This window comes from Trichechus manatus, unplaced genomic scaffold, assembly GCF_000243295.1.
Source record: "Trichechus manatus latirostris isolate Lorelei unplaced genomic scaffold, TriManLat1.0 scaffold00011, whole genome shotgun sequence".
Taxonomy (NCBI): domain Eukaryota; kingdom Metazoa; phylum Chordata; class Mammalia; order Sirenia; family Trichechidae; genus Trichechus; species Trichechus manatus.
This window is the reverse complement of record NW_004443947.1, coordinates 9,773,361-9,790,363: the sequence shown is the minus strand read 5'-3', so window position 1 is coordinate 9,790,363 and position 17,003 is coordinate 9,773,361. Positions and strand designations below refer to the sequence as shown.

General features: G+C 45.4%; 1 protein-coding gene across 1 annotated transcript in view; it reads right to left on the bottom strand.

Annotated features, from left to right (window-relative positions):
* LCP2 (lymphocyte cytosolic protein 2) overlaps nt 1-16,644 on the bottom strand; it is a 58,590-nt gene extending 41,946 nt beyond the window's left edge. The window contains exons 1-3 of the mRNA XM_023726511.1: nt 16,305-16,644; nt 10,774-10,836; nt 4,767-4,813 (exon numbers count right to left, since the gene is read on the bottom strand). Coding sequence (XP_023582279.1) covers nt 4,767-4,813; nt 10,774-10,836; nt 16,305-16,382 — 188 coding nt within the window. The 5' untranslated portion in view covers nt 16,383-16,644. The remainder of the gene's footprint in view (nt 1-4,766; nt 4,814-10,773; nt 10,837-16,304) is intronic.
* Nucleotides 16,645-17,003: the final 359 nt, after the last annotated feature.

Below are 17,003 nucleotides of genomic sequence, written 5' to 3'. Positions count from 1 at the left end.
GCCCCCAGCCACCTTTTTAGCCCAGTAATGAAGTCACTCCTGAAGTTCACCTTTTAGCCAAAGATTAGACAGGCCCATAGGACAAAATGAGACTAAAGGGGCACACCAGCCCACGGGTGAGGACTAGAAGGCAGGAGGAGACAGGAAAGCTGGTAATAGGGAACCCAAGGTCGAGAAGGGGAAAGTGTTGACATGTTAAGGGGTTGTTAACCGATGTCATACAACTACATATGTACTGTTTAATGAAAACCTAGTTTGTTCTGTAAACCTTCATCTAAAGTTCAATTAAAAAAATTATGTTGAAATAGCAAATGTTTTGTTATATTTTTACCACAATAATAAAAAAACAAACAAACAAATAACTAGATGAGCCTATGCAATCCATCTAATCCATTCCTTCATTTTATAGATTAGGAAACCGAGGGTGTCTAGAGACTTGTCCCAGGTCACATAGCTCATTAAAAGTAGAGCTGAAATTGGTACTTATACATGTCTGCCAAGAGCAACGGTAACTCTGAGTCACTTAGTTAAGGCAGCCTGAATCTTCCCTTGATATCTCCCCCATATTCATAGCTTATCTGGGGTACACATTCAAACATATTGGAACAGGGGGTGGGTACCATAGGCTAAGTTTTGTTTCAGCTTTCAAACAGCTAGGGAAATATTACATCTCCCCATCCCACCCACAGCGTGAGTGTTTATAATACTCCTTCTATATTAAGTGGGCTAACCCCATCTCCTTCTCCAGGCAGAGCCCAGTCTTAAGATTACAAAGAATCCCCCAAGTGGAAAGTCCCTTCTCTATCTCTGTCTGCCCATCCTGATTAAATCACCCATCTTCACAGCCATAGCCCTAGGCGGGCCTGCTATCTTCTGTATGTGGAGTCATTTCTATCATCCTAACTTGATGTCCATGCCTCCAGCTGGCCCTCTTTTTAACCATCTTTTACGTGTTGTAGGTGTTGTGTGCTGTCAAGTCGGTTCTGACTCACAGCGACCCGATAGGACAGAGTAGAACTGCCCCGTCGGGTTTCCTGGGCTGTAATCTTTATGGAAATAGATCCCCAGGTCTTTTCTCCCACGGAGCAGCTGGGGGGTTCGAACGGTCAACCTTTCGGTTAGCCCCAAGCACTTACCTGTTGTGCCACCAGGGGCTCTATCTTTTACATTGCAGTGAAGAAATCCAAAACACAGGTTGAACCTCAATATTCTCCCTGTTGGGCTCACTTCTCTAACACTCCAGACTCCTTAGAATGGCCCTCAAAGAGTTTTACAAACTGCACTCTGCATCAGTCTTTCTAGCCTCTTTGCTTTGCACTCCCCCATGCATACGCCCCAGCACTCTGGCCCACATGCAGTTCCACATAGCTTACACAAGAATTTCCTTTAATCCTTTCTTCATCTGACCACTTGTTACATATTTCAAGATTCAACTTAGGGTTCCTTCCTCCCAGAAGTTTTCCCCGAACGTCCTGGGGGCAAAGTTAGGTCCTCCTGCCTTCCTGCTCCCATAGGAACTGCACACTCGTTTGTCACAGCACTGTCCTGTCGTTGTTGCTGTAAATTGCCGTTGAATCGGCCCCCAACTCTTTCCTCTCCTTTGAGACATGTATCCGAGGCCACTTGAAGTTGCCACAGTTCACTGGTGCTCTTTTTTCTCTCAGTGTTTCATTTTGAGTAGTTTCCGTTGCTACGTCCTCAAATTTACTAACATGTTCTTCTGCAGTGTCTAATCTGCTGTTAATCTCAGGCAGTGCATTTCTGATCTGACATTAGAATTTTCATTTCTAGAAGTTTGATTTGGGTATTTTTGTCTCAACTTTTGTTTTTGCCATGTCTAAACTTTTTCAGCACATGGAATACAGTTATATTGTCCTTATCTGGTAATACTATTATCTGTGTCGCTTATGGGTCAGTTTTGATGTATGGGATTTTCTCCTCATTATGGATCACATTTTCTTGCTTCTTTACATGTCTGTTAGTCTTTAATTAGATCCTGACATTGTGAATTTTGCTTTTTTGGGTGATAGGTATTGTTGTATTTCTATAGATATTTTTGAGCTTTGCTCAGGGATGAAGTTAGCTACTTGGAAATATTTTGATTATTTTGAGTCTTGCTTTAAACATTTGTTAGGCAGGACCAGGGCAGATTTTAGGCTAGGGCTAATTAGTTCTCACTGCTAAGAAAAGATCCTTCTGTAATTCTTTATTTTCTCTGAATCCTGAGGGTTTCCATTCTGGCTGGTAGAAACTGGCCCTATGTCCAGCCCTGTGACTGGCTACTATTATGTCTAATCTTTTGGGTGGTTCTCTCCCCAGCTTCATGCAGTTTCCTCACACGCACGCGCCGAACAATACTCTGCTGAAAAGAGAGCCTCTGAAGCTCTCAACAACTCTGTCTCTATGGAACTCTCTCCTCTCTGGTACTTGTCACAGAATGCTAGACTCCTGGACTCTCAGTTCCATCTCTTCAACTCATGGAGTACTCTAGGCTCTGCCTGCGGTCCCCCCTCCACCCTGCCCCTGGATACTCTCTCAAGACCGTAAGCTGGGGCCATCACAGGGCTCACCGTGTTTGTTTCCTATCCCTTACTGCCTGATGTCCAGTGTCTTGAAAACTGCTGCTTCAAATATTTGGTGTGGTTATTTGGCTGTTTCAGGTGAGAGGGTAAATCCCATCCCTGTTACTTCATCTTGGTCAGAAAGCCAATGTCACCATGGATATGACATAAATGATTGAAGCACCTTAGGATAATCCCTTAGGTAGGGGTGGGGATCGTGGTGAACTGGGAAGCACAAATAACATCTAAACTAGGCAGTAGACACTTGGATCCAGCTGACGTTGCCACAATAAAAAATGGGCCCTGGATTACCACATCTTCTATGTTTTTTTTTTTTTTTTTTTCCCTCTGGATTTGTGGGACTTTTTTTAATTTTCAAACACCATGTGGGCCACATCAAACATGCCTGCAGGCCGGCTCTGGTCCTCCAGTCACCAGTTCTGACTTGTGTGTGTTAAGTTCTCTCGTTTACATAGAACTATAGGCTTTCTCTGGAGCATCACATTTCTGCAAGGATGGGAACATTCTGTATTTACACTCTCCAATATAGTAGTCATTAACCATACGTGGTTGTTGAGCCCTTGACATGTGGCTGGTCCCCTAAGGAGCTGAATTTTTTACTTAATTTTATTTAAATTTAAATAGCCACACGTGGTTAGAGTAAACCCTTAGGAAGAGCAAATAATCCTCAACGACGCTTGTCCTTAGGGACAGGCTGTAGCCAAAAGCAAATCCTTATTCCTCTCTATCTTCACCCTTCCAGACAAAGGAGTCCTTGGTGCAAATGGTTAACACACTTGGCTGCTAACAGCAAGGTTGGAGGTTCAAATCCACTCAGGTGTGCCTTGGAAAAAAGACCTGGCAATCTACTTTCAAGAAAATAATTGAAAACCCTGAGAAGCACAGTTCTACTCTAACACACAAGGGGTCGCCATGAGTCCGAATTGACTCAATGGCAGCTGGTGGTTCCAGACAAGAGAAACTTGATAATCATTGCTAAAATTATTTCCTTAATTAAGCCACTCTGGCAGTCCTACCTATTCATGAGCACTTCCAACTGCCTACTCCATTGGCTAACTTTCTTTTTATCATTATGAGCTCTGAGGCCCTTAGAGCAAGGTAAGGTAGCTCAGAGAATGTCCAGGGTAGAGGTCTCAAATTGGTAACACCCAGATGAAATCTGGCCCATAGAAATATCTACTTTGGCCTTCACAATGTTTAAAAATATTTGAATCAACATTTAAGAATTGAGCTGTATCACATAAACCCCTTATTTCTAGCTGCTCTTGGTCAATACTAAGATTGAGCATAATTGGGTCCACATTGGCTGGAGATGAGTGGCTGTTGCTCCTTTGGGTGGGGCATATGATTTTTGATTTGCCACAATCCTCACTAGTCCCTATTGTTTCAGCAACAATGAGGCTTTTTGTTGGTTCCCTTTTATCATTGTATTTGTGCTATTGTTTTTAAGAGAGTAGAGAAATATTTCTCCATACTCATGTTTTATTCAGTGGTAGTAAAAGAAAAAATAAATCGATCGGGCTTTCTGATTTTTCAGCTCGGCTCATTTTACCCATTTATATCATGTGCCTGGCCCCTACAGCCATTTAAGTATGTGAGAACTTTACTAAAGGGATGAAACACACATAGCACAATTGCATGCTGCAACTTCCCATTTCAGCACCCACGGCAGACATCAGTCATTGATCATGGCTCCCTTTCCTCAGGATTTTTCTCAACATAACACCCCCGGTATCATTTCTAGGTAGTCAGTTTTGACAGACGAAATGAGGACCTTTGCTATCTTTCATCTGGTCCAACTCTTTCATTTTACAGAGCTGGAAACTCTGTCATAACACAAGCAATGGCTGAGTCAGTGGTGATGCCATGATGAAAGCTCAGGTCTCTTGACTCTGGTATTATTTTCACAGGCCCAAGCCACCCCATCAAGAAGAGAGAAATGAAAACATGATTCAGAGTCAGGCTTGTCTTTGGCAAGAGCAGACAACACACAAACCAGACTGGATCAGTTACTTCCTTTCTCTACCTCAACACATAAGTTCTCCTCCTCATACCCTGTCCTTGCACTCACCCTTCCTACTCACTTTCCTGTTTCAAAGTAACAGTGATAGTCAATTGTCTCAGCTCCCCCTGGACTACCCCTATTCTAGCTTCTCTTCCCCAAGCCACCCAAGGAGTACTTACGGCACCCGGAGCTTGGGGAACTTCTGGATGTCGTTTTCTGTCAGGGCCTAAAACCAAGACACACATGGCAGGCAGGTTATAATCCATAAGAAGGGCTCTTCACTGGGTGAATAGAGTAAGGTGTGAGACAATAGGGAGTGGTAGGGACTGTGGCAAACTAGAGAGTATGTCCCCTCCCCACCCAAAGCTTCTAGGTATTGCATAAGAGCCAGTGGGCCTGGTATTGCTGGGTCATTCCCCTTCCCCCCACCCCCTGCCCAAAAAAAGGGATTCCTGAAATCAGAATTTTTATGTGGAATTTCCTGAGTTCTAAATATTGACCAATAATTTTAATTTAAACAAACAAATACTATGAGGGCTAAATCTGTGGGAAACCAAATTAGAACTTGTTTCATGGAACATATCTGACCATCTTGCAACCTCTTTCCTAGGCTCTCTCTCTAGACTTCAGTCCCTTTTAGTCTCCATTCAAACCAGCCGTAGAGAAGCCAGCCTAGAGAGGGGATCTGTGCCTTCTATTACCATCATCACACCCTAAAAGCCTCATTCACCAGGTTTGTTGGTAAGATTCTCTAGATGTGGGAATATAATAAAGGGGCTTTCCAACTCCTGTTGGTGAACTGACTCTGGGCCTCTGCCTTATAGTACCTTGTTTAATCTTCAGATCAACCCTATGATGTAGGAACTATCAGTGTTCCCATTTCATAGGTGAGAACCAAGCTGGGACTTGGGGATGTTAAGGAAATTGCAGCTTGTAGATGACAGAGCTGGAACTGGAGCCCTGTTCTGTAGCATCCACAGTCTATTTCTTCCTGCAAGCCCCCCTTCTTCCATGTCAAAGCTCTTTGAGGGTCCCAGCAGCTCCCACCGGTTTTTGAGAAGGGTGGGAAGGGTGAAAGAAGGCGGCATCTTGAGGAGAGAAGAGACGCAGGGGTGCTGATACCGGGAACCCACAAGAGGGTGGGCATATTATCCATGGAACCAATGATGAACCAATAAAGGGGACCAAGGCTCAGGCAAAGAAAAATCTGCCGGGGGCTCCATCACATTCTGATTAAGGTCCAATGGCTGGGTAGTCAGGGTAGGTGCTCTGGAGTCGGACGGCAGGGGTTTGAATCCTGGTTCCTCCACTTAGCAGCTGTCTGAGTTTGGACATAGACTTAACTTGTCTGAGCCTCAATTCTCGTATCTATAAAATGGGGATCATTATAATAATAACACCTACCTTTCAAGACTGTGAGGAGTGAGTGAGACAATACATGTAATGTGCTTAGCACAGTGCCTGGCACCTAGTTTGTGACTGAGAAATGAGGGAGTTAGGGGAGAACTTACTACCCAGGGGGCAGGGGGCAGCTGGGGCTCTGGCTGGCTCTGGAGGTAGGGATATTTTTGCCTCTTCTCCCCCTATGAGGTTGCTGCTGCCTGTTGGGAACAGCTGGCACCCTTCCCTTTGGCGCTCATCTGGCTCAGAGGATGGGAATGGGGCATCGTCAAACCAAAACTAAACTAGTTGCTGTTGAGTCGACTCCGGTTCATGGCAACCCCATGTGTGTCAGAGTAGAACTATGCTGCACAGGGTTTTCAATGGCTGATTTTTTGGAAGCAGATTGCCAAGCCTTTCTTCTGAGGCATCTCTGGGTGGACTCAAATCTCCAACCTTTGGGCTAGCAGCCAAGTGCCTTAACAGTTTGCACTAGCCAGGGACTCCTGGGGCATCATGCTGTTAGGAGCCTTAGAGCCGGTTCCGACTCATAGCGACCCCATGCACAACAGAACAAAACACTGCACGGTCCCGCCCCATCCTCACAATCGTTGTTATGCTTGAGCCCATTGTTGCAGCCACTGTGTTAATCCATCTTGTTGAAGGTCTTCCTCTTTTTCGCTGACCCTCTACTTTACCGAGCGTGATGTCTTTCTCCAGGAACATTGCAGTGTGCTTATTGGGCTCATCTGATCCAACTTTTAGGAGCAATTTCTGACCCAGCCAGCTTACCAGTCCACCTGAGGTAAGGTTTGGTGGGTGAGGGGAGTCTACCGAGAGTCCTAAGAGAATCAGGCTTTGTGGTCAAGCCTCTTAACTCTTTTCGTTGGTTGTTTTAAATCACTGAACAGCAGCGTTTCCTCCCTCCAGAACCACCCAGATCTCAGGGAAGGTGCTGACTCATGTTCAGTGAGTGTAACGAGGTGAGGGCCTCCCAGGGGTGGTGAAAAGAATGGTAGGTGCCTGCTGAGGGGCCGGCTGCTGGCTCCTGTTTTGCCAAATGGAGGATATAAACTGAGGGGATTTCCGGAAGAATGTGGAGGAGAAGGTGGAAAGGAACATGACTGGAGAAACAGAGGAGCAAGATATTCGGAAAGAGATCAATCTTTTATAACAGGGACAGAAACTTTGAGAAAAAATGAGAGATGTTTAAACAGAATTTTTTTTTGAGAGTTTTGCTATGTGATGTAACATTCTCCTCCTCCTCCAACAAAACCTTCAGGAAACTCCAGGTTACTTGTACAATCATTTCAGAGTTAGATTTGTGGCTTTGTCTGGAGTATGAGTCTATGCTGAGGGTGTCCTGAAGGGGTGCATAGAGAGGAAAAGCTGCAGATAGGGCCCTGTCTACAGAGATGATGTGGGTGGCACTGCTGCTGGTTGACCGAAGGTCCATTCTCCCTCTTTTCCTTCCTGACCGGTACAAGTTGCTGTGGCATCTCCCTCAACTCAGGCAACACCATGTATGGTACAATCGGTTTATACAGTCACCTGATAGCTGAAAGGTTGGAGGTTCGAGTGCACCCAGAGACACTCAGAAGAAAGGCCTGGCAATCTACTTCTGAAAAATAAACCACTGAAAATCCCATGAAGCACAGTTCTACTCTGACACATGTGGAGTTGTCAGGTCCTTCCCGACAAGAACTGAACTTCTTTCAGGGCAGAAACGTGCCCAGTTTAAATATTTAACTTCTTAGACGTCCTTGTAGCTGGCAGAGGACACCTAACTTCAGTTGTGGTCAGTGAGATATAGCCTAAAGTTTCCTGAGTGGAGCAGTTGGAAAAGTTACTAGATGTCAGAAGAAAAAAAAAAAAGAGAGAGAGAGAGAGACTCACTGTGTAACTTTTACTCTTTGTCCCACCCCCTCCGGTTGGTGAGGCTGATGCGAGGCCTAGAGGGAGAGTATCCAACCTGCAAACATGAGGGAGAAGCCACAGGCTTTTCCACATACTAGAAGGAGCCTGTGTTCTTGATGACTTCCTTGAGCAATGCACCAGCCCTGGGTGTCCTGCAGATTTCTCATTTCTTGAGAAAGATAAACTTCTGTTTGGTGAAACCACTGTGGTCAAATTTCTGTTACTTGCAGCCACATGCCTTGCTAACTGACTCAGGTTCCAAGCATATTTCCTGCTCTTCTTCCACCTTCTGAAACATAGTACCCCCACCCCCACCCCTACCAGACAAATTGCTGTCATTTCCACTGGGAAAAAAATGACAGCAAAAGAGATTCCTACCTCTTCAAAGGGACATACTAACTCCTATGGAGAAGAAAGGAAGGCAGGAAGAAAGGAACAAAAGAAGGGAGAATGGAAGGAAGGAAGGAGGGAAGGAAGGGAGGGAGGGGGAGGAAGAAGAGAAGGGAAAGGTAGCAAGGGAGGGAGTGGGGATGGAGAGAGGGAGGGGGAAGGGAAGGAGGAGGAGGAAGGGAGGGAGGGAGGAAGGAAGGAAGAAGAGAGAAAGGAAAAAATGTGGGAGGGAGGAAGAGAAGGGAAGGGAAGGGAAGGGAAGGGAAGGGAAGGGAAGGGAAACACGAGGGAAGAAAAGAAGAACCAGGGCCTTCCGCTCTGCCTTCAATAACAGGATGGCCCTGGATATTACAGACAAGACTTTAGAGCTGACACCTGAGTCTCAAATTGCACACAGAGTGCCTGGTGAGGCACGGGGTGGGAGAAACTCAGCCGAAGCTGCCTTTGAGCACCCTAGTTGCTGGGGCAGGCACCAGGCTCTGCTCCCTGCTCTCCTGCCTCCTATCACTCCTCTTTCCACTTCCTCCTGCTCCACAGGAAATGAGCAGAATGTGCTGCATCCTCTGAGGGACTGATGGTCCCAGAGATTAGAGCAGAGGAGACATAGCTGCTCAGATACTATCTCCCAACCAAGGAGAAGGCTTGAAATATGCACAGGGAGTGTACGGGGGAACCACAGAGCCGGAAGGGCCTGTCACTGTAACATCAGGCGCAGGACATCAGGCCACCACCAGGACCAGCCCTAAAGATGTGGTACTCTCTTTCCACTCAAGTGTATTAAGTCTGTTCTCAGTGCTAAAGGCATCAGAATAAAGGTTTAGCAGTCATTTGGGAGAACAGTAACAACAACTGCATAACTCCAGGAATTCCATAGGCTCAACAGCTCAGTACAAATAGCATTGTTAAGACTCATACAGTATTATACTAAATTAAATAAATATATGCTTCAGTCCCATTAGTAGGTGTATGACTTGGAGTGAGTCACGTCACGCCTCTGTATATTGATTTCCTCATCTGCAAATGAGGTGGTTGGAGGGCTTCCTGGAGATACCTATCTGCTATAAAATAAGCTTCTGGAAGGCAGGAATCATATATTAAATCACCTTTGTATCTCCAGCATGTCCCCAGTACCAGCATGACCTAGTATGTAAGAGGAACTCAGGAAATGCTTGCCAAGTGAATGGATGGGTGAATGAATGAATGATTTGGATGGGATAGTAATAGACATGTCTTACGTGGCAACTAAAAGCAAAACTAAGACCAACAGGAACATAAATTTGGTCTCAGCATAAGACTTCAGCACTGCCCAGAAAGGAGCAGATGAGCTTTGGTGATAGTGAGCTCACCGTCATTGAAGGAGTTCAAGCAGATGTTGATGGCAGTACAGATGTCCTGGGTAGAAAGCTGGAGTACCTAATCTGTCTGGCCTTTCCGATCCTGAAGTCTCATGGCCAAGTTCCCTTACTGATTAGGCCTTACAGGGAGTCACAGCCTAGCCTGCCCTCCTCTGAATCCATATTGGAAACATCTACCTCAGGAGACCCTTGAAGTTTTGTTCTCATTTCTCTCTTTAAATGTGAAACAAAGTGTCTAGAAGGAGTGGACTGGTGTAGTCAGGGTCTCTCTTATCGATACACAAAGCTGTCATTCGGGGGAAGTGCTCAGACAACCTCCACAACCACTACCCAATGCCTTTATCTCCACCATTAGAGCTGCATCCCTCCCCTTTAATGGCTTGGTCTGAAACATACAGCTGCATCTTAAAACTTTTTGAAACATAATAAAGTGTGTTGTTGTTATTGTTAGTTGTCATTGAGTCGGTTCCAACTCACAGTGACCCTATGTACAACAGAACAAAACACTGCCCAGTTGTGCGCCATCCTCACAGTCATTGTTAAGCTTGAGCCCATTGTTGCAGCTGCTATGTCAGTCCATCTTGCTGAGGGCCATTTTTGCTGACCCTCTACATAATACAGTGTAGAGAACCATATCACAGGTACGTTAAATTGACACAAAACCAACTATGTGAATTTGGTAGAGAGAAAAGGACTACAATAGAAACAAAGAGGTTGAGTCTACCCTTTATTCTGCTCATTGCGTATGTACTTCGGAGTGAAATATGGGAGAAGAAAATATTATGTTCTCCCAGATGGTCTTTTTTCCCCCCTGAGTTTCTCAAAGTGTGAATGGCATTTGAGTAAATTTTCAAGGTTATTTTTTTGTAATTATTCTTGGATTCCTCCTTTTACAGTGACTTTAGAGCATATCCCAATGTCAGTGCAAGAGCTGAGAGGGGTGCTCCGTAGAAGGATTCTGAGAGGTGGTGAGAAGGAGGCTCCTGTCAAACCTCTGAAGGGGATAAAGGGCTGCGTGGGGATCCTGAAGAAAAACATTGACCCTGGGTAGCCCCAGGAACAGGGTAGACCAGTTGGCCTTGCAGGCATTGGGAAAAGCACAGAACATCCTCGGTTTCAATGTCTTTGATTGGCCAGAACTTACCAGAAACCGTGGCCCATCAATGTGGTACTTCTTCACTGCCTTTTCACAGTCCTTGAAGTTCAGCTGCAAAGAGAAGGGGAAGATGTTGTCAATGGCAGATAGACTCATGCCATTGGCTCCCCTCCCTTGCCTGCCCCCCGAAGCTTAGCAATTTGTGGTACTTGTGGCTAGCCAGATTCTCTCCTTCCCTCCCCTGTCTAACAGAGGGGCCCATCAGTACCTCAGCCCTCAGTCCCGCTTTCACTACCCCTTTGGGGCTGTCTGAAATGGAGACATTGTCTCAACGTAAACTCCTACAGAAAGATGCTGCCTTCAAGCACTCAAAGGGCTGATTAAAGGGACATTACTGATTATGTAAGAGCCGTATGCTCCTGAAGGAAATAGAGAGGAGCTGAAAGGAGAAAATATATACTATCCATTGTCTCACCACCCAAAGACAACCTTGGTGAACATTATGGTGTGTTTCCTTCAATGCTTTTACTAAGCATGTTTCTAAACATAATTGAGGTTATAATTTATATTCAATCTTGTTAGCCTGATTGTTTTCTCTTAAAATTACTTAAAATGATCATATAAGCATTGCTTCGTATGATTAAAAAATGTATTTTAAACCTTATTTTAATGCCTATGATATTATTTAATTATTCCCTCACTGCTGAGCATTTAGGTTGTTTTCCAAAATTTTCTGTTCCAATAATGGTAATAAAAACTGATAATAATTATTGAGCACTTGCTGTATGGAAGGCACTGTTCTAAGTACGCAAACTCGTCTTAAGTCATTTATTCCTCACATTTTGCAGATGGGCAATCTGAGGTACAGACAGTTGAATGACTTGCATGAGTTTCCATGAGTAGTAAATGACAGAGGTGACAATCTGGCTCCAGAACAAGGTTCTAATGTCTCTGTTATGATATTTCCTCTTTTCAATAGCATAATAACTTACCTACAGTAAGTGAAATCAGCAAATTTAAGCATAGAGCTCAAAACATCCTCTAGATCAAGACATAGAACGTCAAGGACATTCTTTTGTATGCAGTTTTTTTTTCTCTCTTTATGTAAGATAAATTGTTTGAGGCAGATTCTTAGAATACAGCTATACGATCAACTGGAATGAGCATTTTAAGGGTCTTGGTGCTTTCCTAAAGGGTCACGCTAATTGATAATCGTATGAGGTGCCCATTTCCCCTTGTCTGCAACAGCATAAGCATTCACATTTTAAAATCTCTCTGAATTTGATGTTTTGGGCTAGAATATTCAAGACTAAATGTCTGCATTTGAGGATTCTAGGTTCTCCCCACAGTGTGGGCCTCTGAGTTTATGGCAGCCTTCTTTGGGAGAAAAATTAGAATCACGTTCTTCTCTTAGAGTCAACAAATACAGAAAGTAAATACAATTGTTGTAACCTCTTGGCCTGAACAGGTGGGAAGAATATTATCCTCAGAAAGCTGATTTAGAGGTCAACATTGAAACCAAGCAGCAGCTGTCAAGTCGACTCCAACTCATGGCGACCCCATGCGTGTTAGAGTAGAACTGTGCTCCATAGGGTTTTCAAGGGCTGATTTTTTGGAAGTAGATCACTAGGCCTTTCTTCTGAGGAACCTCTGGGTAGACTTGAACCTTAAACCTCTTGGTTAGCAGTTGAGCACATTAACTGTTTGCACCACCCAGGGACTCTGAGGAACCATGGGCATGGCTTTTATCCGCATGCAATGTGGTGTAAGCCGTTCTTGGAATATTCAACTGCCTGTAATTCATCATTTTCATGGTAATAGTTCTCAGATGAATGTCTGGTTATGCAAGGTGCTGTGTTTGACTCTGGACAGATAGACAGCCCTGTAGACTGGGGCCTAGAAGTTTGATTCAGATCCAGGAATGTGGGTCTGGTGGTCTGGTATCTGTATTTTTATATTCATGTGTTAATGTATATTTTTGTGTGTGTGTGGTAAAATATATACCACAAAAAATTTGTTGTCCCAACCAATTTTAAGTGCACATTTCAGTGACATTAATCACATTTGCCATGCTGTGCAACCGTCACCACTATCTAGAATCTGTATTTTTAACAAGCACCCTAGAGGATTCTTATGAGCAGCCAGCTTTGGTAGGCGTTGTTCTAGATCAGTTCCTGGCATCATAGGTGAAATGGTTGAGGCCCAGAGATGGGGAGGGACTTGCCTAAGTTTGCACAGTGAATTAGGAACACAGTTGGGATTAGCATACATGGCTCTGAGTCTGTGCCTCTCTACTGCGGGGCACAGGGATGCTGTATGGCCATATCAAAAGGGATTGGAGACAATAAATACAGAACTTGGTCTCGGTCCTCGGGCTTACATTTCACCATCTGAGACAAGAAGACACAGTGGCCCGCCAGCCAGCATGGGCCTCTGTAGCTCGGGTCCAGTTAATTAGAGCAACAAAAAGGAAAGGGTCAGACATTAATTGGCCCTCTTCTCTCTTCTGAATGCCTCACGCACATTATGACCTTTAATCCTCACAACAATCCCATGAGGTTAGTTACTATTAACCAAACCAACCAGCTGCTGTCGAGTGGACTCCGATTCCTGGTGACCCCATGTGTGTCACAACAGAACTGTGTTCCATGGGGTTATCAATGACTAATTTTTCATAAGTAGATCACCAGGCCTTTCTTCCAAGTTACCTCTGGGTGAACTTCCAATCTTTTGGTTAGCAGCCAAGGGCGCTAACTTCTTGTACCACCCAGGGACTCCTAGTTACTATTAGTATCTCTGTTTTACTGATGAGGAAGCTGAGGCACAGAGAGGTGGAGTAACTAAAGGAAGGTCACCAAGCCGGCAGGCAGCAGAGCCAGGATTCGCACTGAGGTGTGTCTGACTCCAGAGCTGAGGTGGGGTGTCTTGGAGGGTGGCTCGACCCCATTGCCTTGTTAGGAGTTGTACCTGCCAGTGGGTCCTTTCAATGGTACATTTGATCACTAACATGACTAAGTGGTCAATTTACTTGGGATTTCTCTCTGGGGGACAGAGAAGCTCAGGATTCAAAGGGTCTCTATCTGACTCTGTGCTGGGCTGGGCCTTCCCAGATCATAGATTCCCCTCAGTCTCATTGTCCCTCCACTGGTTCTTTGATACTAGAAAGGGGAACCTGTCCAGGTACTGTTGACTTGTCCCAGGTATCTGGGGTCTCCAAGAACCAAATTCTCCCTTCTCCTACGTCAGTCAGAGAGACATCTCCCCGAATCACCCTGACCTATATTCCACCTCCCTGAACTGATGGGAATTGTACCAGTGGATTCCTCTGTTGTTAGTCTGTGTCACTGCCCTCCTCACGCTCCAAGATGGGCCTGTTTATGCCTCTCAACCTGTCCCCAGACTTCCCCTCACCAATTCTAACTTCTTTCTTGAGGTAGCAAGCCATTTTATCCCATATTGGAAAATCTCACCTTGCTACCCTAGCTTATTTGATTTACATTTAAGAAACGCATTCAGAAACATCCTTTGAAAGTCAACTATCCAATCAATGATCTTCTCACATACAATGCTGAAACCTAAGTTTGTTCTGACCTTTTGGAGGGAAAATACCAGAAATGAGATGCAGCAAATAACATGATCTGTGGGCTGTGCCTCTGCCGTGACATCCCCAATTCCACATGTTCACATTCTCTTCTTCTTGATGGGGGAAGGACAGTTGTGATAGTAGATTTCCTGATATTGCATAGACCCTGGCTTTGACTGTGTATCCTAGGGAGCTTATTCTAGCCCTTGGGTCTCAGTTTCCTCAGGAGAAATAGGAAGTTGATTTACACGACCTCTGCCTTGGTTATCTAGTGCGGCTATAACAGAAGTACCACAAGTGGATGGCTTTAACAAAGAGAAATTTATCCTCTTACAGTCTAGTAGGCTAGAAGTCCAAATTCAGGGTGTCAGCTCCAGGGGAAGACTTTCTCTCCCTGATAGCTCTAGGGGAAGGTCCTAGTCATCAATCTTCCCCTGTCCAGGAGCTTCCCAGTGCAGGACCCCAGCACACACGCTCCCGACTCTTCTTGCTTTGTGGTAATGATGTCTCCCTGTCTCTCTTCTCACTTCTCTCTTTTATATCTCAAAGGAGATTGGCTTAATACACAACCTAATCTTGTAGATTGAGTCCTGCCTCATTAACATAACTGCCACTAATTCCACCTCATTAACATCATAGAGGTAGGATTTACAACACATAGGAAAATCATATCAGATGACAAAATGGTAGACAATCACACAATACTGGGAATCATGGCCTAGCCAAGTTAATAGATATTTTTTGGAACACAACTCAATCCATGACAACCTCTAAGGTCTTCACCAGATGAAAAGGGCTCGTTTTTAGGACTATGTGGGGTGTCAGTTAAATTTGATGCCAGCCTCCAGGGATGTGAGTATTAGAGCTCAAATGTCCCTCACAAGATATCTTCTCCCTTGGATGGGGATAGAGGGTCCCTAACTGAGTCCCATGGCTTGGGGTCTGCCCAAGCAGATGAGCTCCCCATCAACTGATGACCATGCATGTGGATCCTGGAGCATCTTCCCCAAGGCTGAAGGGCAGGACAGCAGCACCCTGGTCCCAGCTCTGCCATAGGCTTGGCCTCTGACCCTGCCTGGCCTCTTCCACTCTGGGGCCTCCATTTCCCTAGCTGTAAACTGGGCTCACTTCCCATTTTCTGCCCTGCATCCCAAGACTCTTATAAAGCTCCAATGAGACTCTGTCCTACATAAGGGCTTGAGGACCCTCCTTCCAGAGTAATGAGCAATGAATGCCCAAACACCATCGTACATTTTTCGTCATAGTCCTCTATGCCCCTCATCCTGCCCTCCCTTTCTCCTACCCCCAGGACTCTATTTCTCCCCTCTGGTAAGCAGCCTTGATCTCATTAGCATTTACAGCAGTTCCCTGAGTCTTAGAACACAGACAGGTGAGGCACTAGTCCTGTCTCTGTCACACGCAGTCTCTGGGGTTTTGGGCCACTTAACCTTCCTGAGCTGATTTTGTGGCTGAGCCAAGCGGACAATATTGACCTCACAGGATGTTAAAACAAACAAAAAAAAAAGCCCAAACCTGTTGCTGTCAAGTCATTCCAACGCATAGTGACACGGTAGAACTGCCCCATTGGGTTTCCAAGGAATGACTGGTGGATTCAAACTGCCGACCTTTTGGTTAGCAGCCGAGCTCTTAACCACTGTGCCACCAGGGCTCTTCCCAGGATGTTAGTGAGTGTTAAATGGGACAATGCTTGTAAGGCTCCAAACTCAGACCCCGGCACATAGTAGGCACACACTCATTTTAGGGATCGCCCTTCCTCCTTTCTCCCCAGAACTCATTGCCCAGGAAAATTCAGTGGTTTTTGTATACCTACGTAACGTTCACTCAACCAGTAAGGCAGGACGCGGTTGCCGCAGGGTTGGTAGTCCCACTGCTATCTTTTACACCTTTCATGTTCTGCCCAGATTCCATCCTCTAGCCTCTGACCAGCCCATCAAAGGCACTGCCAACCCTACCAACAACAAAAGCGCAAGCTCACCTTCTTGAAGTAGTCTGCAAGGCTGTCGGAGTCCCAGGCCAGGACCTCTGAGCGAAAGGGTACATTCCTCAGTGCCATAGCTGCTTTATCCTGGAAGGAAGCTCACAAGCTGAGTGCGAATGGCGCACCCATGGACAGAGAACCCCAAATCCAGAGCTTGCTGGTGTCCTTGACTCTCCAACTCCCAGGTGTCTTCTGGAACACGCTTATTGGAGCAGACGTCTTTTGTGCTGTAACCAGATCCCAGAAAGCAACGGCTTCCTCTGCGAACAAATATGGGTTCTTCTCAGAAACCGACTCAGCTAGTTTCCTTTACCACTTCCTCTGCTGGGCTCTAAATAAGTAAACAAGGAAGCCCAGTTCTGGGTGCTTGAGATGTAGAGAGAGCGACAGGCCTGGTAATTCCCCACTGGCCCTGTCACCCCTGCCCGAGGGCAGAGTAGATGAAGGAGGCTTAAACTCCAGTGTGAGTCCGAGTACTTCTCCATTAAAACTCTCATGTGTCTACACCACATTCCTGCTAGGCTGGGTCTTTGAAGACGAAAATCCATTTTGACAGTTGACCTAAAATAGAGACAATTTCCCACATCAGTGAACTGCTGGGGGAAAGAATGTGGCTTTTTAATGCTTCCCAACCCCCTTCCCCTCCCACCCTCAGTCCTATCAAAGGGACAAAGTTGCGACTCCCTTGGCTGCCTC